The sequence below is a fragment of the Oncorhynchus mykiss genome, chromosome 11, assembly GCF_057628025.1.
Source record: "Oncorhynchus mykiss isolate SJ-2025 chromosome 11, ASM5762802v1, whole genome shotgun sequence".
NCBI lineage: Eukaryota > Metazoa > Chordata > Actinopteri > Salmoniformes > Salmonidae > Oncorhynchus > Oncorhynchus mykiss.
Window position 1 is genome coordinate 85,172,347 of NC_143032.1, and position 20,654 is coordinate 85,193,000.

The 20,654-nt window shown below is 37.5% G+C and overlaps 1 protein-coding gene across 1 annotated transcript in view; it reads right to left on the minus strand.

Annotated features, from left to right (window-relative positions):
* Positions 1 to 543: 543 nt before the first annotated feature.
* LOC110536507 (AT-rich interactive domain-containing protein 3A) overlaps positions 544 to 20,654 on the minus strand; it is a 252,077-nt gene continuing 231,966 nt past the window's right edge. The window contains exons 8-9 of the mRNA XM_090191276.1: positions 6,079 to 6,168; positions 544 to 980 (exon numbers count right to left, since the gene is read on the minus strand). Coding sequence (XP_090047402.1) covers positions 790 to 980; positions 6,079 to 6,168 — 281 coding nt within the window. The 3' untranslated portion in view covers positions 544 to 789. The remainder of the gene's footprint in view (positions 981 to 6,078; positions 6,169 to 20,654) is intronic.

A 20,654-nucleotide genomic window follows, 5' to 3' on the forward strand; every position in this document is an offset into this window, starting at 1 on the left:
TAACAGAGGTTTCAAACAAGCCATACTACAGATCAGGGTTGGGGTCAATTCAATTTCTATTCCAGCAAACTCAGGAAGTACACTGAATGCTAATTCTCTTTAATGCTTTTCAATTAGGAAAATGTGGAATTAGAATTTTGGTTTATTTTCTGAATTGACGATTTTAAAATGGAATTGACCCCCAACCCTGCTACAGGTTAACAAGCATTTCTCTCTTCGGGTACGAGGTCAAGAATCCTCTCTTCTGTTGGAGGAGCTGCAGACAGACAGACAGACAGACAGACAGACAGACAGACAGACAGACAGACAGACAGACAGAGCCAACATGTCTCAGTCTCTCAGTGTCTTTGTCCCACAGTTCCTTGCGTCTAATGATGTGTCACCACATATATCTTTACCTATATGTTTACACCGCTCCAAACTGAGCAGCTGTTCTCAGGAAACGCAAAAAAAAGACAGCAGAATGTATCTGAATACACACAGGGTTCAGAGGTCCTCTACATACCATTCAGAGGTCAGAGTTCAGAGGAAGGAAAGAGAATAGAGCGAGAGAGAATTTTATTTTTCTACAGAAGTATTTTCTCAGTAAATAAAACTTTTTATTTTCATTCTTTCAACTTGAATAAGGGAGTTTGAGAAAAGGGAGGAGAAAGAGGAAGAGGAGGAGGAAGGGAAAAACCACCTTCAAAAACAATAGAAGTATTTTCTTCTGGTATCTCAGACCGCTTGTTGTCTTTGGGGAATGATGGGGGCGGGGGTTAGGGGGTGGAGCTTTGGGTGGGACTCAGCTCAGGGGGAGGAGTTTCCATGTCCGTGGACCGAGGATGAGGAGGAGGAAGAGGAGCAGGACGGTTGGATCTGTATGGAGGAGGAGTTCATCCCCGGACTGGTCTTTCCCTGAGAGAAGGTGTCATTCTGGTTCTGGACCCGGTGACCACCCAGCATAGTAGGGAGGGAGGGCTTCCTGGCAAACAGAACACCTGGAGGGACGGAGAGAGGGAGGAAGGAGACCTCCTGTAAGACGTTATGATCTGTGAACCGTACATGATACAGACAACATCTTGGGAGTCATAATGCCTTATGATCTGTGAACTGTACATGGTACAGACCACATCCAGGCTGTATCACAACCGGCCGTGATTGGGAGTCCCATAGGGCGGAGCACAATTGGCCCAGCGTCGTCCAGGGTTTGGCCGGTGTAGACCATCATTGTAAATAAGAATTTGTTCTTAACTGACTTGTTAAATAAAAGTTAATTATACTCCTTATAGTTCTAACATGTGTAGAATGGCTAGATTCTGAAATACTAATTTCTACATGAATTTATTCAACATCAATATGAATATGAATGTCTCAAACTACCTTATTTGATTTTGTTCATTTTAAGACATGTTGTTTGGAACGATATACTTTACAAGTACGTCACATTTCCAGAGTGGGCTCTCTGCTAATTCTGAAGTTGCGATCAATTTTATGATCACTACAAACACAGCGAATGGTAAATGTTTTCAAAGGGAAGTCCCTCGTGCTCGTGACTTGCTGAACGCCCTAAAGGACAACTGTGATCAGTCACATGACACTTTATAAAATGTGTCATATCATTCAACGTAGCAGAGAGCCCCACTCTGGAAATGTGACGTTTATAAAGAGTATATTGTTCCAAACATTTTGTCAAAAAAGGGTTGTTTTTGAGATATTCATATATCTTCATATTTATTCATATGTTGAATAAATTAATGTGACAAAATAAAATCTTCAGAGTCAAGACATGCTCCATATTTGAGAGCATATTATATGGTGTTGTCTATAAGATGTTGTGTGTATTATGTACAGTTCACAGTTCACAGTTCACAGTTCACAGATCATAAGATCTTATAGGAGGCATGTACAGGTCTAAACAGGGCCTAAAATGGACACTTTCATCATTACACATTTATTTTATTACTATCACTACTACTACTGATACTACGACTACTACTACTGATACTACTACTACTACTACTGATACTACTACTACTACTACTACTACTACTACTGATACTACTACTACTACTACTGATACTACTACTACTACTACTGATACTACTACTACTACTACTACTACTACTACTGATACTACTACTACTACTACTGATACTACTACTACTACTACTGATACTATTACTACTACTACTGATACTACTACTACTACTACTACTACTACTACTGATACTACTACTACTACTACTGATACTACTACTGATACTACTACTACTACTACTGATACTACTACTACTACTACTGATACTACTACTACTACTACTGATACTACTACTACTGATACTACTACTACTCCTACTACTACTACTACTGATACTACTACTACTACTACTGATACTACTACTCCTACTACTACTACAACTGATACTACTACTACTACTGATACTACTACTACTGATACTACTACTACTACTACTACTACTGATACTACTACTACTCCTACTACTACTACTACTGATACTACTACTACTGCTGATAATACGACTACTACTACTACTACTACTACTGATACTACTACTACTCCTACTACTACTGCTCCTACTACTACTACAACTGATACTACTACTACTACTACTACTACTACTACTGATACTACTACTACTACTGATACTTCTACTACTACTGCTACTACTACTACTGATACTACTACTACTGCTGATAATACGACTACTACTACTACTACTACTACTGATACTACTACTACTCCTACTACTACTGCTCCTACTACTACTACAACTGATACTACTACTACTACTACTACTACTACTACTGATACTACTACTACTACTGATACTTCTACTACTACTACTGATACTACTACTACTACTACTGATACTACTACTACTACTACTGATACTACTACTACTCCTACTACTACTACTACTGATACTACTACTACTGCTGATACTACGACTACTACTACTACTACTACTACTGATACTACTACTACTACTGATACTACTACTACTGCTGATACTACGACTACTACTACTACTACTACTACTGATACTACTACTACTACTACTGATACTACTACTACTACTACTGATACTACTACTACTACTACTGATACTACTACTACTCCTACTACTACTACAACTGATACTACTACTACTGCTGATACTACGACTACTACTACTACTACTACTACTGCTGATACTACGACTACTACTACTACTACTACTACTGATACTACTACTACTACTGATACTTCTACTACTACTACTGATACTACTATTACTACTACTGATACTACTACTACTACTACTGATACTACTACTACTACTACTACTACTACTACTACTGATACTACTACTACTGCTGATACTACGACTACTACTGATACTACTGCTACAACTGATACTACTACTACTACTACTGATACTACTACTACTACTACTACTACTACTACTGATACTACTACTACTACTGATACTTCTACTACTACTACTGATACTACTACTACTACTACTGATACTACTACTACTACTACTGATACTACTACTACTACTGATACTACTACTACTACTACTACTACTACTACTGATACTACTACTACTGCTGATACTACGACTACTACTGATACTACTGCTACAACTGATACTACTACTACTGATACTACTACTACTGATACTACTACTACTGCTGATACTACTACTACTGATACTACTACTAATTATGATACTACTACTACTACTACGACTACTACTGATACAACTACTACTACTGATACTACTTCTACTACTACTACTACTAATACAACTATTACTACTGATACTACTTCTACTACTACTACTACTACTGATACTACTGATACTACGACTACTGCTACTACTACTCCCACGACTACTAGTGCTGCTACTACTACTACTGAAACTACTACTACTATTGCTACTACTACCGCTACTACTACTACTACTGACGCTACTACTACTACTGATACTACTACTTCTGCTACTACTTCTACTACTGCTACTGATACTACTACAACTACTACTACTACTGACACTATTACCACTACTGATACTACTAATACTATGACTACTGCTACTACTACTACTGCAACTACTACGACTACTACTAATGCTACTACTGATGCGACTACTACTACTGATAATACTACTACTGATACTTTTACTACTACCGCTACTACTACTGCTGATACTACTACCACTACTACTACTACTGATACTACTACTACAACTACTGATACTACTACTACTGATACTACTACCACTACTGCTACTACTGATACTACTACCACTACTACTACTACTGATACTACTAATACTACAAATGCTACTAGTAAGAGTAGTTTAATTGGTACTGTACATTTCTACATGTTCTTACAATCTATACAACCAGTTTTTTGGGGGCAGATAAAAATAATAGTATTTAAAACTTACTGTAATGTCACAATTAGACAAATACTATGATGACATATCAACTCACTAACTAACAAATAAAACATTGTCACACCTAAACAACCTGAATTGGACAACTGACACAGACACTCCAGTCTACCTCACTGAGCATGGTGTTTCAGACACTCCAGTCTACCTCACTGAGCATGGTGTTTCAGACACTCCAGTCTACCTCACTGAGCATAGTGTTTCAGACACTCCAGTCTACCTCACTGAGCATAGTGTTTCAGACACTCCAGTCTACCTCACTGAGCATAGTGTTTCAGGCACTCCAGTCTACCTCACTGAGCATAGTGTTTCAGACACTCCAGTCTACCTCACTGAGCATGGTGTTTCAGACACTCCAGTCTACCTCACTGAGCATAGTGTTTCAGACACTCCAGTCTACCTCACTGAGCATAGTGTTTCAGACACTCCAGTCTACCTCACTGAGCTTAGTGTTTCAGACACTCCAGTCTACCTCACTGAGCTTAGTGTTTCAGACACTCCAGTCTACCTCACTGAGCTTAGTGTTTCAGACACTCCAGTCTACCTCACTGAGCATAGTGTTTCAGACACTCCAGTCTACTTCACTGAGCTTAGTGTTTCAGACACTCCAGTCTACCTCACTGAGCATGGTGTTTCAGACACTCCAGTCTACCTCACTGAGCTTAGTGTTTCAGACACTCCAGTCTACCTCACTGAGCTTAGTGTTTCAGACACTCCAGTCTACCTCACTGAGCATATGGTGTTTCAGACACTCCAGTCTACCTCACTGAGCATAGTGTTTCAGGCACTCCAGTCTACCTCACTGAGCATAGTGTTTCAGACACTCCAGTCTACCTCACTGAGCTTAGTGTTTCAGACACTCCAGTCTACCTCACTGAGCATGGTGTTTCAGACACTCCAGTCTACCTCACTGAGCTTAGTGTTTCAGACACTCCAGTCTACCTCACTGAGCTTAGTGTTTCAGACACTCCAGTCTACCTCACTGAGCTTAGTGTTTCAGACACTCCAGTCTACCTCACTGAGCATAGTGTTTCAGACACTCCAGTCTACTTCACTGAGCTTAGTGTTTCAGACACTCCAGTCTACCTCACTGAGCATGGTGTTTCAGACATTCCAGTCTACCTCACTGAGCATAGTGTTTCAGACACTCCTAATCTACCTCACTGAGCACGGTGTTTCAGACAGACAGACAGACAGACAGCTAGATAGATCTCAACTATATCTGATGTTAATGGCCACTTCAACCTCACTGGAAGTTTTCCACCAGCAGGCTTATTCTTTACCCCACGACATGAACTGTCTGGCCTACCTATCTTGAGGTAATTACCCCATCTGCTCGAAGGCAGAGGAGGAGGTGGTGAACAAGCGTGCAGGAGGTATGGTGGCTAAACCTGCCCGTGGCCTCTCTCCCAGGCACGTCTAAGACAATAAACCCCATCGATCTCCCATCCACAGCCTCAATTCTGAGATATTTAACTTTTTTTTAACTCTATTGGACTGCCACTTCATTACGATGGATTTTATAGCAAAGACATCAAATTGCGTGGAGGACTAAGCGCCAGGGTGCTGCTATAACTTATTGAATTTCCTGCCTGCAATTACATCAGCAAACGGCCCCTCTATTTACCTGTGTAGACAACTCCATCTATTTCTATTGACATGTTGATGCTGCTAATGCCGCTGGTAGACAGGTTCAATGGAGTCTCTTGTCTATCATCTGTCAGGAGGCGAGAGAGAGGAAAACTCAATATCAGCATTTAAAAAGGGAACACAAGGAGCAGGAGAGAAGCGTTCGGGCAGAGTATTGGCGATAACTCCTAGAGTGACAGGGTAAGGAGCAGTTTATTAAAGAGTTCTGAGGGAAAAGGAAACTGTCAAAAGATGTAGCAACCATTTGTACATGTCGGTTGTCGCCAACGGGTTATCTCCCTGAGGAGACGGTGACATCACATCATAGCACACAGACTGACAGACAGGCACTTGGAGAACGTGTAGCTACTCGTGAAAAAAAACAAGGCTTGCAACAATCTTATCCCAAATAAGAACAACATGCAATAATATTGTCAAGTTTAATTTCTGTAAAATATCATTCATGTGCAGATACACACTAAATATACTATATGATTTTAGAGTTTAGATCAAAACAGATATTACAGAATATTTTTGCAGGCGTTCTCTGGCCTAGGCTGCCATATTTAATACAAGTTTTGATGTAATCTGTAAATGATGGTGTTTATATGTTGGGTTGCAGCTCAGCCAGACTGGTCGGGTCGGCCAGTGGAGGAATTAACCTGTGAAAGATTCTGACTCATTCTACCATTAAGCTTTCGGAGAAAAGCCCACTATTATAACTAATGCCTGAGAGGCAGTCATGTAGAGAGAGATGAAACCACACACCTGAGCAGATAGGCCCCTCATTCTTCCTTTAGACTCTATTATTCAGTAATGTATGACTTATGTCTTGTCGTAAACACGGTCACGCTGAGAACCATCAACAGAGTGGGCGGGTGCCCCTCCCCCGGTAGTCATGGAAGCAGTATTTCTTCATGACATCACATTGCAGATGTTTTATGATGAACTGTGTGTTTTGTGTGTAATAGTGACTCACCTATCATATGGTGAAATACTCTTACTTGATGTAGGCATACCACCGCTGTGCTGTACAGCTAAACCCCTAGTTATATAATAGTAGAGGACAAACAGTAACATTGACACGCCAATCACATGTTGGAGAAAAATAATGAGCCTGGGTTCTGAAGGAGAAGTTCTAGAACTGTGATACACTCCGGAACACAGAACGATACAATGTGTCAAAGATGTGGTGTTATTTTTGTGGCGGTAACACGACTTTAAATTTAATTGGGTTAGTTGGATATTAAACAGGATGTGTTACAGAACCCACTGTAGATTGAGTTGGATATTAAACAGGATGTGTTATAGAACCCACTGTAGATTGAGTTGGATTAGTTGGATATTAAACAGGATGTGTTATAGAACCCACTGTAGATTGAGTTGGATTAGTTGGATATTAAACAGGATGTGTTACAGAACCCACTGTAGATTGAGTTGGATTAGTTGGATATTAAGCAGGATGTGTTATAGAACCCACTGTAGATTGAGTAGGATATTAAACAGGATGTGTTATATAACCCACTGTAGAATGAGATGGATTAGTTGGATATTAAACAGGATGTGTTATAGAACCCACTGTAGATTGAGTAGGATATTAAACAGGATGTGTTATAGAACCCACTGTAGAATGAGTTGGATTAGTTGGATATTAAACAGGATGTGTTACAGAACCCACTGTAGATTGAGTTGGATTAGTTGGATATTAAACAGGATGTGTTATAGAACCCACTGTAGATTGAGTTGGATATTAAACAGGATGTGTTATAGAACCCACTGTAGATTGAGTTGGATTAGTTGGATATTAAACAGGATGTGTTACAGAACCCACTGTAGATTGAGTTGGATATTAAACAGGATGTTTATAGAACCCACTGTAGATTGAGTTGGATATTAAACAGGATGTGTTATAGAACCCACTGTAGATTGAGTTGGATTAGTTGGATATTAAACAGGATGTGTTATAGAACCCACTGTAGATTGAGTTGGATATTAAACAGGATGTGTTATAGAACCCACTGTAGATTGAGTTGGATTAGTTGGATATTAAACAGGATGTGTTATAGAACCCACTGTAGATTGAGTTGGATATTAAACAGGATGTGTTATAGAACCCACTGTAGATTGAGATGGATATTAAACAGGATGAGTTATAGAACCCACTGTAGATTGAGTTGGATATTAAACAGGATGTGTTACAGAACCCACTGTAGATTGAGTTGGATTAGTTGGATATTAAACAGGATGTGTTATAGAACCCACTGTAGATTGAGTTGGATATTAAACAGGATGTGTTATAGAACCCCACTGTAGATTGAGTTGGGTATTAAACAGGATGTGTTATAGAACCCACTGTAGATTGAGATGGATTAGTTGGATATTAAACAGGATGTGTTACAGAACCCACTGTAGATTGAGTTGGATTAGTTGGATATTAAACAGGATGTGTTATAGAACCCACTGTAGATTGAGTTGGATTAGTTGGATATTAAACAGGATGTGTTATAGAACCCACTGTAGATTGAGTTGGATATTAAACAGGATGTGTTATAGAACCCACTGTAGATTGAGTTGGATTAGTTGGATATTAAACAGGATGTGTTATAGAACCCACTGTAGATTGAGTTGGATATTAAACAGGATGTGTTATAGAACCCACTGTAGATTGAGTTGGATATTAAACAGGATGTGTTATAGAACCCACTGTAGATTGAGATGGATTAGTTGGATATTAAACAGGATGTGTTATAGAACCCACTGTAGATTGAGTTGGATATTAAACAGGATGTGTTATAGAACCCACTGTAGATTGAGTAGGATATTAAACAGGATGTGTTATAGAACCCACTGTAGATTGAGTAGGATATTAAACAGGATGTGTTATAGAACCCACTGTAGAATGAGATGGATTAGTTGGATATTAAACAGGATGTGTTATAGAACCCACTGTAGATTGAGTAGGATATTAAACAGGATGTGTTATAGAACCCACTGTAGATTGAGATGGATTAGTTGGATATTAAACAGGATGTGTTACAGAACCCACTGTAGATTGAGTTGGATATTAAACAGGATGTGTTACAGAACCCACTGTAGATTGAGTTGGATATTAAACAGGATGTGTTATAGAACCCACTGTAGATTGAGTTGGATTAGTTGGATATTAAACAGGATGTGTTATAGAACCCACTGTAGATTGAGTTGGATTAGTTGGATATTAAACAGGATGTGTTATAGAACCCACTGTAGATTGAGTTGGATATTAAACAGGATGTGTTATAGAACCCCACTGTAGATTGAGTTGGGTATTAAACAGGATGTGTTATAGAACCCACTGTAGATTGAGATGGATTAGTTGGATATTAAACAGGATGTGTTACAGAACCCACTGTAGATTGAGTTGGATTAGTTGGATATTAAACAGGATGTGTTATAGAACCCACTGTAGATTGAGTTGGATTAGTTGGATATTAAACAGGATGTGTTACAGAACCCACTGTAGATTGAGTTGGATTAGTTGGATATTAAACAGGATGTGTTATAGAACCCACTGTAGATTGAGTTGGATATTAAACAGGATGTGTTATAGAACCCACTGTAGATTGAGTTGGATTAGTTGGATATTAAACAGGATGTGTTATAGAACCCACTGTAGATTGAGTTGGATTAGTTGGATATTAAACAGGATGTGTTATAGAACCCACTGTAGATTGAGTTGGATATTAAACAGGATGTGTTATAGAACCCACTGTAGATTGAGATGGATTAGTTGGATATTAAACAGGATGTGTTATAGAACCCACTGTAGATTGAGTTGGATATTAAACAGGATGTGTTATAGAACCCACTGTAGATTGAGTAGGATATTAAACAGGATGTGTTATAGAACCCACTGTAGATTGAGTAGGATATTAAACAGGATGTGTTATAGAACCCACTGTAGAATGAGATGGATTAGTTGGATATTAAACAGGATGTGTTATAGAACCCACTGTAGATTGAGTAGGATATTAAACAGGATGTGTTATAGAACCCACTGTAGATTGAGATGGATTAGTTGGATATTAAACAGGATGTGTTACAGAACCCACTGTAGATTGAGTTGGATATTAAACAGGATGTGTTACAGAACCCACTGTAGATTGAGTTGGATTAGTTGGATATTAAACAGGATGTGTTATAGAACCCACTGTAGATTGAGTTGGATATTAAACAGGATGTGTTATAGAACCCCACTGTAGATTGAGTTGGGTATTAAACAGGATGTGTTATAGAACCCACTGTAGATTGAGATGGATTAGTTGGATATTAAACAGGATGTGTTACAGAACCCACTGTAGATTGAGTTGGATTAGTTGGATATTAAACAGGATGTGTTATAGAACCCACTGTAGATTGAGTTGGATTAGTTGGATATTAAACAGGATGTGTTATAGAACCCACTGTAGATTGAGTTGGATATTAAACAGGATGTGTTATAGAACCCACTGTAGATTGAGTTGGATTAGTTGGATATTAAACAGGATGTGTTATAGAACCCACTGTAGATTGAGTTGGATATTAAACAGGATGTGTTATAGAACCCACTGTAGATTGAGTTGGATATTAAACAGGATGTGTTACAGAACCCACTGTAGATTGAGTTGGATTAGTTGGATATTAAACAGGATGTGTTATAGAACCCACTGTAGATTGAGTTGGATATTAAACAGGATGTGTTATAGAACCCACTGTAGATTGAGTTGGATTAGTTGGATATTAAACAGGATGTGTTACAGAACCCACTGTAGATTGAGTTGGATTAGTTGGATATTAAACAGGATGTGTTATAGAACCAACTGTAGATTGAGTTGGATTAGTTGGATATTAAACAGGATGTGTTATAGAACCCACTGTAGATTGAGTTGGATATTAAACAGGATGTGTTATAGAACCCACTGTAGATTGAGTTGGATATTAAACAGGATGTGTTATAGAACCCACTGTAGATTGAGTTGGATATTAAACAGGATGTGTTATAGAACCCACTGTAGATTGAGTTGGATTAGTTGGATATTAAACAGGATGTGTTACAGAACCCACTGTAGATTGAGTTGGATTAGTTGGATATTAAACAGGATGTGTTATAGAACCCACTGTAGATTGAGTTGGATATTAAACAGGATGTGTTACAGAACCCACTGTAGATTGAGTTGGATTAGTTGGATATTAAACAGGATGTGTTACAGAACCCACTGTAGATTGAGTTGGATTAGTTGGATATTAAACAGGATGTGTTACAGAACCCACTGTAGATTGAGTTGGATTAGTTGGATATTAAACAGGATGTGTTATAGAACCCACTGTAGATTGAGTAGGATATTAAACAGGATGTGTTACAGAACCCACTGTAGATTGAGTTGGATATTAAACAGGATGTGTTATAGAACCCCACTGTAGATTGAGTTGGATTAGTTGGATATTAAACAGGATGTTTATAGAACCCCACTGTAGATTGAGTTGGATTAGTTGGATATTAAACAGGATGTGTTATAGAACCCACTGTAGATTGAGTTGGATATTAAACAGGATGTGTTATAGAACCCACTGTAGAATGAGATGGATTAGTTGGATATTAAACAGGATGTGTTATAGAACCCACTGTAGATTGAGTTGGATATTAAACAGGATGTGTTATAGAACCCACTGTAGATTGAGATGGATTAGTTGGATATTAAACAGGATGTGTTATAGAACCCACTGTAGATTGAGTTGGATATTAAACAGGATGTGTTACAGAACCCACTGTAGATTGAGTTGGATTAGTTGGATATTAAACAGGATGTGTTATAGAACCCACTGTAGATTGAGTTGGATATTAAACAGGATGTGTTATAGAACCCACTGTAGATTGAGTAGGATATTAAACAGGATGTGTTATAGAACCCACTGTAGATTGAGATGGATTAGTTGGATATTAAACAGGATGTGTTACAGAACCCACTGTAGATTGAGTTGGATTAGTTGGATATTAAACAGGATGTGTTATAGAACCCACTGTAGATTGAGTTGGATATTAAACAGGATGTGTTATAGAACCCACTGTAGATTGAGTTGGATATTAAACAGGATGTGTTATAGAACCCACTGTAGATTGAGTTGGATTAGTTGGATATTAAACAGGATGTGTTATAGAACCCACTGTAGATTGAGTTGGATATTAAACAGGATGTGTTACAGAACCCACTGTAGATTGAGTTGGATTAGTTGGATATTAAACAGGATGTGTTATAGAACCCACTGTAGATTGAGTTGGATATTAAACAGGATGTGTTACAGAACCCACTGTAGATTGAGTTGGATTAGTTGGATATTAAACAGGATGTGTTACAGAACCCACTGTAGATTGAGTTGGATTAGTTGGATATTAAACAGGATGTGTTACAGAACCCACTGTAGATTGAGTTGGATTAGTTGGATATTAAACAGGATGTGTTATAGAACCCACTGTAGATTGAGTTGGATATTAAACAGGATGTGTTATAGAACCCCACTGTAGATTGAGTTGGATTAGTTGGATATTAAACAGGATGTTTATAGAACCCACTGTAGATTGAGTTGGATATTAAACAGGATGTGTTATAGAACCCACTGTAGATTGAGTTGGATTAGTTGGATATTAAACAGGATGTGTTATAGAACCCACTGTAGATTGAGTTGGATTAGTAGGATATTAAACAGGATGTGTTATAGAACCCACTGTAGATTGAGTTGGATTAGTTGGATATTAAACAGGATGTGTTACAGAACCCACTGTAGATTGAGTTGGATTAGTTGGATATTAAACAGGATGTGTTATAGAACCCACTGTAGATTGAGTTGGATATTAAACAGGATGTGTTACAGAACCCACTGTAGATTGAGTTGGATTAGTTGGATATTAAACAGGATGTGTTACAGAACCCACTGTAGATTGAGTTGGATTAGTTGGATATTAAACAGGATGTGTTATAGAACCCACTGTAGATTGAGTTGGATATTAAACAGGATGTGTTATAGAACCCACTGTAGATTGAGTTGGATATTAAACAGGATGTGTTATAGAACCCACTGTAGATTGAGTTGGATTAGTTGGATATTAAACAGGATGTGTTATAGAACCCACTGTAGATTGAGTTGGATTAGTTGGATATTAAACAGGATGTGTTATAGAACCCACTGTAGATTGAGTTGGATATTAAACAGGATGTGTTACAGAACCCACTGTAGATTGAGTTGGATATTAAACAGGATGTGTTATAGAACCCACTGTAGATTGAGTTGGATATTAAACAGGATGTGTTATAGAACCCACTGTAGATTGAGTTGGATATTAAACAGGATGTGTTATAGAACCCACTGTAGATTGAGTTGGATATTAAACAGGATGTGTTATAGAACCCACTGTAGATTGAGTTGGATATTAAACAGGATGTGTTATAGAACCCACTGTAGATTGAGTTGGATTAGTTGGATATTAAACAGGATGTGTTATAGAACCCACTGTAGATTGAGTTGGATTGAGTTGGATATTAAACAGGATGTGTTACAGAACCCACTGTAGATTGAGTTGGATTAGTTGGATATTAAACAGGATGTGTTATAGAACCCACTGTAGATTGAGTTGGATTAGTTGGATATTAAACAGGATGTGTTACAGAACCCACTGTAGATTGAGTTGGATATTAAACAGGATGTGTTATAGAACCCACTGTAGATTGAGTTGGATTAGTTGGATATTAAACAGGATGTGTTATAGAACCCACTGTAGATTGAGTTGGATTAGTTGGATATTAAACAGGATGTGTTATAGAACCAACTGTAGATTGAGTTGGATTAGTTGGATATTAAACAGGATGTGTTATAGAACCCACTGTAGATTGAGATGGATATTAAACAGGATGTGTTATAGAACCCCACTGTAGATTGAGTTGGATTAGTTGGATATTAAACAGGATGTGTTATAGAACCCACTGTAGATTGAGTTGGATTAGTTGGATATTAAACAGGATGTGTTACAGAACCCACTGTAGATTGAGTTGGATATTAAACAGGATGTGTTATAGAACCCACTGTAGATTGAGTTGGATTAGTTGGATATTAAACAGGATGTGTTATAGAACCCACTGTAGATTGAGTTGGATTAGTTGGATATTAAACAGGATGTGTTACAGAACCCACTGTAGATTGAGTTGGATATTAAACAGGATGTGTTATAGAACCCACTGTAGATTGAGTTGGATTAGTTGGATATTAAACAGGATGTGTTATAGAACCCACTGTAGATTGAGTTGGATTAGTTGGATATTAAACAGGATGTGTTATAGAACCAACTGTAGATTGAGTTGGATTAGTTGGATATTAAACAGGATGTGTTATAGAACCCACTGTAGATTGAGTTGGATATTAAACAGGATGTGTTATAGAACCCCACTGTAGATTGAGTTGGATTAGTTGGATATTAAACAGGATGTGTTATAGAACCCACTGTAGATTGAGTTGGATATTAAACAGGATGTGTTACAGAACCCACTGTAGATTGAGTTGGATTAGTTGGATATTAAACAGGATGTGTTATAGAACCCACTGTAGATTGAGTTGGATTAGTTGGATATTAAACAGGATGTGTTATAGAACCCACTGTAGATTGAGTTGGATTAGTTGGATATTAAACAGGATGTGTTATAGAACCCACTGTAGATTGAGTTGGATATTAAACAGGATGTGTTACAGAACCCACTGTAGATTGAGTTGGATATTAAACAGGATGTGTTATAGAACCCACTGTAGATTGAGTTGGATATTAAACAGGATGTGTTATATAACCCACTGTAGATTGAGTTGGATTAGTTGGATATTAAACAGGATGTGTTATAGAACCCACAGTAGATTGAGTTGGATTAGTTGGATATTAAACAGGATGTGTTACAGAACCCCACTGTAGATTGAGTTGGATTAGTTGGATATTAAGCAGGATGTGTTATAGAACCCACTGTAGATTGAGTTGGATTAGTTGGATATTAAACAGGATGTGTTATAGAACCCACTGTAGATTGAGATGGATTAGTTGGATATTAAACAGGATGTGTTACAGAACCCACTGTAGATTGAGTTGGATATTAAACAGGATGTGTTACAGAACCCACTGTAGATTGAGTTGGATTAGTTGGATATTAAACAGGATGTGTTATAGAACCCACTGTAGATTGAGTTGGATTAGTTGGATATTAAACAGGATGTGTTACAGAACCCCACTGTAGATTGAGTTGGATTAGTTGGATATTAAGCAGGATGTGTTATAGAACCCACTGTAGATTGAGTTGGATTAGTTGGATATTAAACAGGATGTGTTATAGAACCCACTGTAGATTGAGTTGGATTAGTTGGATATTAAACAGGATGTGTTATAAAACCCACTGTAGATTGAGATGGATTAGTTGGATATTAAACAGGATGTGTTACAGAACCCACTGTAGATTGAGTTGGATATTAAACAGGATGTGTTACAGAACCCACTGTAGATTGAGTTGGATTAGTTGGATATTAAACAGGATGTGTTATAGAACCCACTGTAGATTGAGTTGGATTAGTTGGATATTAAACAGGATGTGTTATAGAACCCACTGTAGATTGAGTTGGATTAGTTGGATATTAAACAGGATGTGTTACAGAACCCCACTGTAGATTGAGTTGGATTAGTTGGATATTAAGCAGGATGTGTTATAGAACCCACTGTAGATTGAGTAGGATATTAAACAGGATGTGTTATAGAACCCACTGTAGAATGAGATGGATTAGTTGGATATTAAACAGGATGTGTTATAGAACCCACTGTAGATTGAGTAGGATATTAAACAGGATGTGTTATAGAACCCACTGTAGATTGAGATGGATTAGTTGGATATTAAACAGGATGTGTTACAGAACCCACTGTAGATTGAGTTGGATATTAAACAGGATGTGTTACAGAACCCACTGTAGATTGAGTTGGATTAGTTGGATATTAAACAGGATGTGTTATAGAACCCACTGTAGATTGAGTTGGATATTAAACAGGATGTGTTACAGAACCCACTGTAGATTGAGTTGGATTAGTTGGATATTAAACAGGATGTGTTATAGAACCCACTGTAGATTGAGTTGGATTAGTTGGATATTAAACAGGATGTGTTATAGAACCCACTGTAGATTGAGTTGGATATTAAACAGGATGTGTTACAGAACCCACTGTAGATTGAGTTGGATTAGTTGGATATTAAACAGGATGTGTTATAGAACCCACTGTAGATTGAGTTGGATTAGTTGGATATTAAACAGGATGTGTTACAGAACCCCACTGTAGATTGAGTTGGATTAGTTGGATATTAAACAGGATGTGTTATAGAACCCACTGTAGATTGAGTTGGATTAGTTGGATATTAAACAGGATGTGTTACAGAACCCCACTGTAGATTGAGTTGGATTAGTTGGATATTAAGCAGGATGTGTTATAGAACCCACTGTAGATTGAGCAGGATATTAAACAGGATGTGTTATAGAACCCACTGTAGAATGAGATGGATTAGTTGGATATTAAACAGGATGTGTTATAGAACCCACTGTAGATTGAGTAGGATATTAAACAGGATGTGTTATAGAACCCACTGTAGATTGAGATGGATTAGTTGGATATTAAACAGGATGTGTTACAGAACCCACTGTAGATTGAGTTGGATATTAAACAGGATGTGTTACAGAACCCACTGTAGATTGAGTTGGATTAGTTGGATATTAAACAGGATGTGTTATAGAACCCACTGTAGATTGAGTTGGATTAGTTGGATATTAAACAGGATGTGTTATAGAACCCACTGTAGATTGAGTTGGATATTAAACAGGATGTGTTACAGAACCCACTGTAGATTGAGTTGGATTAGTTGGATATTAAACAGGATGTGTTATAGAACCCACTGTAGATTGAGTTGGATATTAAACAGGATGTGTTATAGAACCCACTGTAGATTGAGTTGGATTAGTTGGATATTAAACAGGATGTGTTATAGAACCCACTGTAGATTGAGTTGGATATTAAGCAGGATGTGTTACAGAACCCACTGTAGATTGAGTTGGATATCAAACAGGATGTGTTATAGAACCCCACTGTAGATTGAGTTGGATTAGTTGGATATTAAACAGGATGTGTTATAGAACCCACTGTAGATTGAGTTGGATATTAAACAGGATGTGTTATAGAACCCACTGTAGATTGAGTTGGATTAGTTGGATATTAAACAGGATGTGTTATAGAACCCACTGTAGATTGAGTTGGATATTAAACAGGATGTGTTATAGAACCCACTGTAGATTGAGTTGGATATTAAACAGGATGTGTTATAGAACCCCACTGTAGATTGAGTTGGATATTAAACAGGATGTGTTATAGAACCCACTGTAGATTGAGTTGGATTAGTTGGATATTAAACAGGATGTGTTACAGAACCCACTGTAGATTGAGTTGGATTAGTTGGATATTAAACAGGATGTGTTATAGAACTCACTGTAGATTGAGTTGGATATTAAACAGGATGTGTTATAGAACCCACTGTATATTTAGTTGGATTAGTTGGATATTAAACAGGATGTGTTATAGAACCCACTGTAGATTGAGTTGGATTAGTTGGATATTAAACAGGATGTGTTATAGAACCCACTGCAGATTGAGTTGGATATTAAACAGGATGTGTTATAGAACCCACTGTAGATTGAGTTGGATTAGTTGGATATTAAGCAGGATGTGTTATATAACCCACTGTAGATTGAGTTGGATATTAATCAGGATGTGTTATAGAACCCACTGTAGATTGAGTTGGATATTAAACAGGATGTGTTACAGAACTCACTGTAGATTGAGTTGGATATTAAACAGGATGTGTTACAGAACCCACTGTAGATTGAGTTGGATATTAAACAGGATGTGTTATAGAACCCACTGTAGATTGAGTTGGATATTAAACAGGATGTGTTATAGAACCCACTGTAGATTGAGTTGGATATTAAATAGGATGTGTTACAGAACCCATTGTAGATTGAGTTGGATTAGTTGGATATTAAACAGGATGTGTTACAGAACCCACTGTAGATTGAGTTGGATATTAAACAGGATGTTTATAGAACCCCACTGTAGATTGAGTTGGATTAGTTGGATATTAAACAGGATGTTTATAGAACCCCACTGTAGATTGAGTTGGATATTAAACAGGATGTGTTATAGAACCCCACTGTAGATTGAGTTGGATATTAAACAGGATGTGTTATAGAACCCACTGTAGATTGAGTTGGATTAGTTGGATATTAAACAGGATGTGTTATAGAACCCACTGTAGATTGAGTTGGATATTAAACAGGATGTGTTATAGAACCCACTGTAGATTGAGTTGGATATTAAACAGGATGTGTTATAGAACCCACTGTAGATTGAGTTGGATATTAAACAGGATGTTTATAGAACCCACTGTAGATTGAGTTGGATATCAAACAGGATGTGTTATAGAACCCCACTGTAGATTGAGTTGGATTAGTTGGATATTAAACAGGATGTGTTATAGAACCCCACTGTAGATTGAGTTGGATTAGTTGGATATTAAACAGGATGTGTTATAGAACCCACTGTAGATTGAGTTGGATATTAAACAGGATGTGTTATAGAACCCCACTGTAGATTGAGTTGGATTAGTTGGATATTAAACAGGATGTGTTATAGAACCCCACTGTAGATTGAGTTGGATATTAAACAGGATGTGTTATAGAACCCACTGTAGATTGAGTTGGATATTAAACAGGATGTGTTATAGAACCCACTGTAGATTGAGTTGGATATTAAACAGGATGTGTTATAGAACCCACTGTAGATTGAGTTGGATTAGTTGGATATTAAACAGGATGTGTTATAGAACCCACTGTAGATTGAGTTGGATATTAAACAGGATGTGTTATAGAACCCACTGTAGATTGAGTTGGATATTAAACAGGATGTGTTATAGAACCCACTGTAGATTGAGTTGGATATTAAACAGGATGTGTTACAGAACCCACTGTAGATTGAGTTGGATTAGTTGGATATTAAACAGGATGTGTTATAGAACCCACTGTAGATTTTGTTGGATTAGTTGGATATTAAACAGGATGTGTTACAGAACCCACTGTAGATTGAGTTGGATATTAAGCAGGATGTGTTACAGAACCCACTGTAGATTGAGTTGGATATTAAGCAGGATGTGTTACAGAACCCACTGTAGATTGAGTTGGATTAGTTGGATATTAAGCAGGATGTGTTATAGAACCCACTGTAGATTGAGTTGGATATTAAACAGGATGTGTTATAGAACCCACTGTAGATTGAGTTGGATATTAAACAGGATGTGTTATAGAACCCACTGTAGATTGAGTTGGATATTAAACAGGATGTGTTATAGAACCCACTGTAGATTGAGTTGGATATTAAACAGGATGTTTTATAGAACCCACTGTAGATTGAGTTGGATATTAAACAGGATGTGTTATAGAACCCACTGTAGATTGAGTTGGATATTAAACAGGATGTTTATAGAACCCACTGTAGATTGAGTTGGATATTAAACAGGATGTGTTATAGAACCCACTGTAGATTGAGTTGGATTAGTTGGATATTAAACAGGATGTGTTACAGAACCCACTGTAGATTGAGTTGGATTAGTTGGATATTAAACAGGATGTGTTATAGAACCCACTGTAGATTGAGTTGGATTAGTTGGATATTAAACAGGATGTGTTACAGAACCCACTGTAGATTGAGTTGGATATTAAGCAGGATGTGTTACAGAACCCACTGTAGATTGAGTTGGATTAGTTGGATATTAAGCAGGATGTGTTATAGAACCCACTGTAGATTGAGTTGGATATTAAACAGGATGTGTTATAGAACCCCACTGTAGATTGAGTTGGATATTAAACAGGATGTGTTATAGAACCCACTGTAGATTGAGTTGGATTAGTTGGATATTAAACAGGATGTGTTATAGAACCCACTGTAGATTGAGTTGGATATTAAACAGGATGTGTTATAGAACCCACTGTAGATTGAGTTGGATTAGTTGGATATTAAACAGGATGTGTTACAGAACCCACTGTAGATTGAGTTGGATTAGTTGGATATTAAACAGGATGTGTTATAGAACCCCACTGTAGATTGAGTTGGATTAGTTGGATATTAAACAGGATGTGTTACAGAACCCACTGTAGATTGAGTTGGATATTAAACAGGATGTGTTATAGAACCCACTGTAGATTGAGTTGGATTAGTTGGATATTAAACAGGATGTGTTACAGAACTCACTGTAGATTGAGTTGGATATTAAACAGGATGTGTTATAGAACCCCACTGTAGATTGAGTTGGGTTAGTTGGATATTAAGCAGGATGTGTTACAGAACTCACTGTAGATTGAGTTGGATATTAAACAGGATGTGTTATAGAACCCACTGTAGATTGAGTTGGATATTAAACAGGATGTGTTACAGAACCCACTGTAGATTGAGTTGGA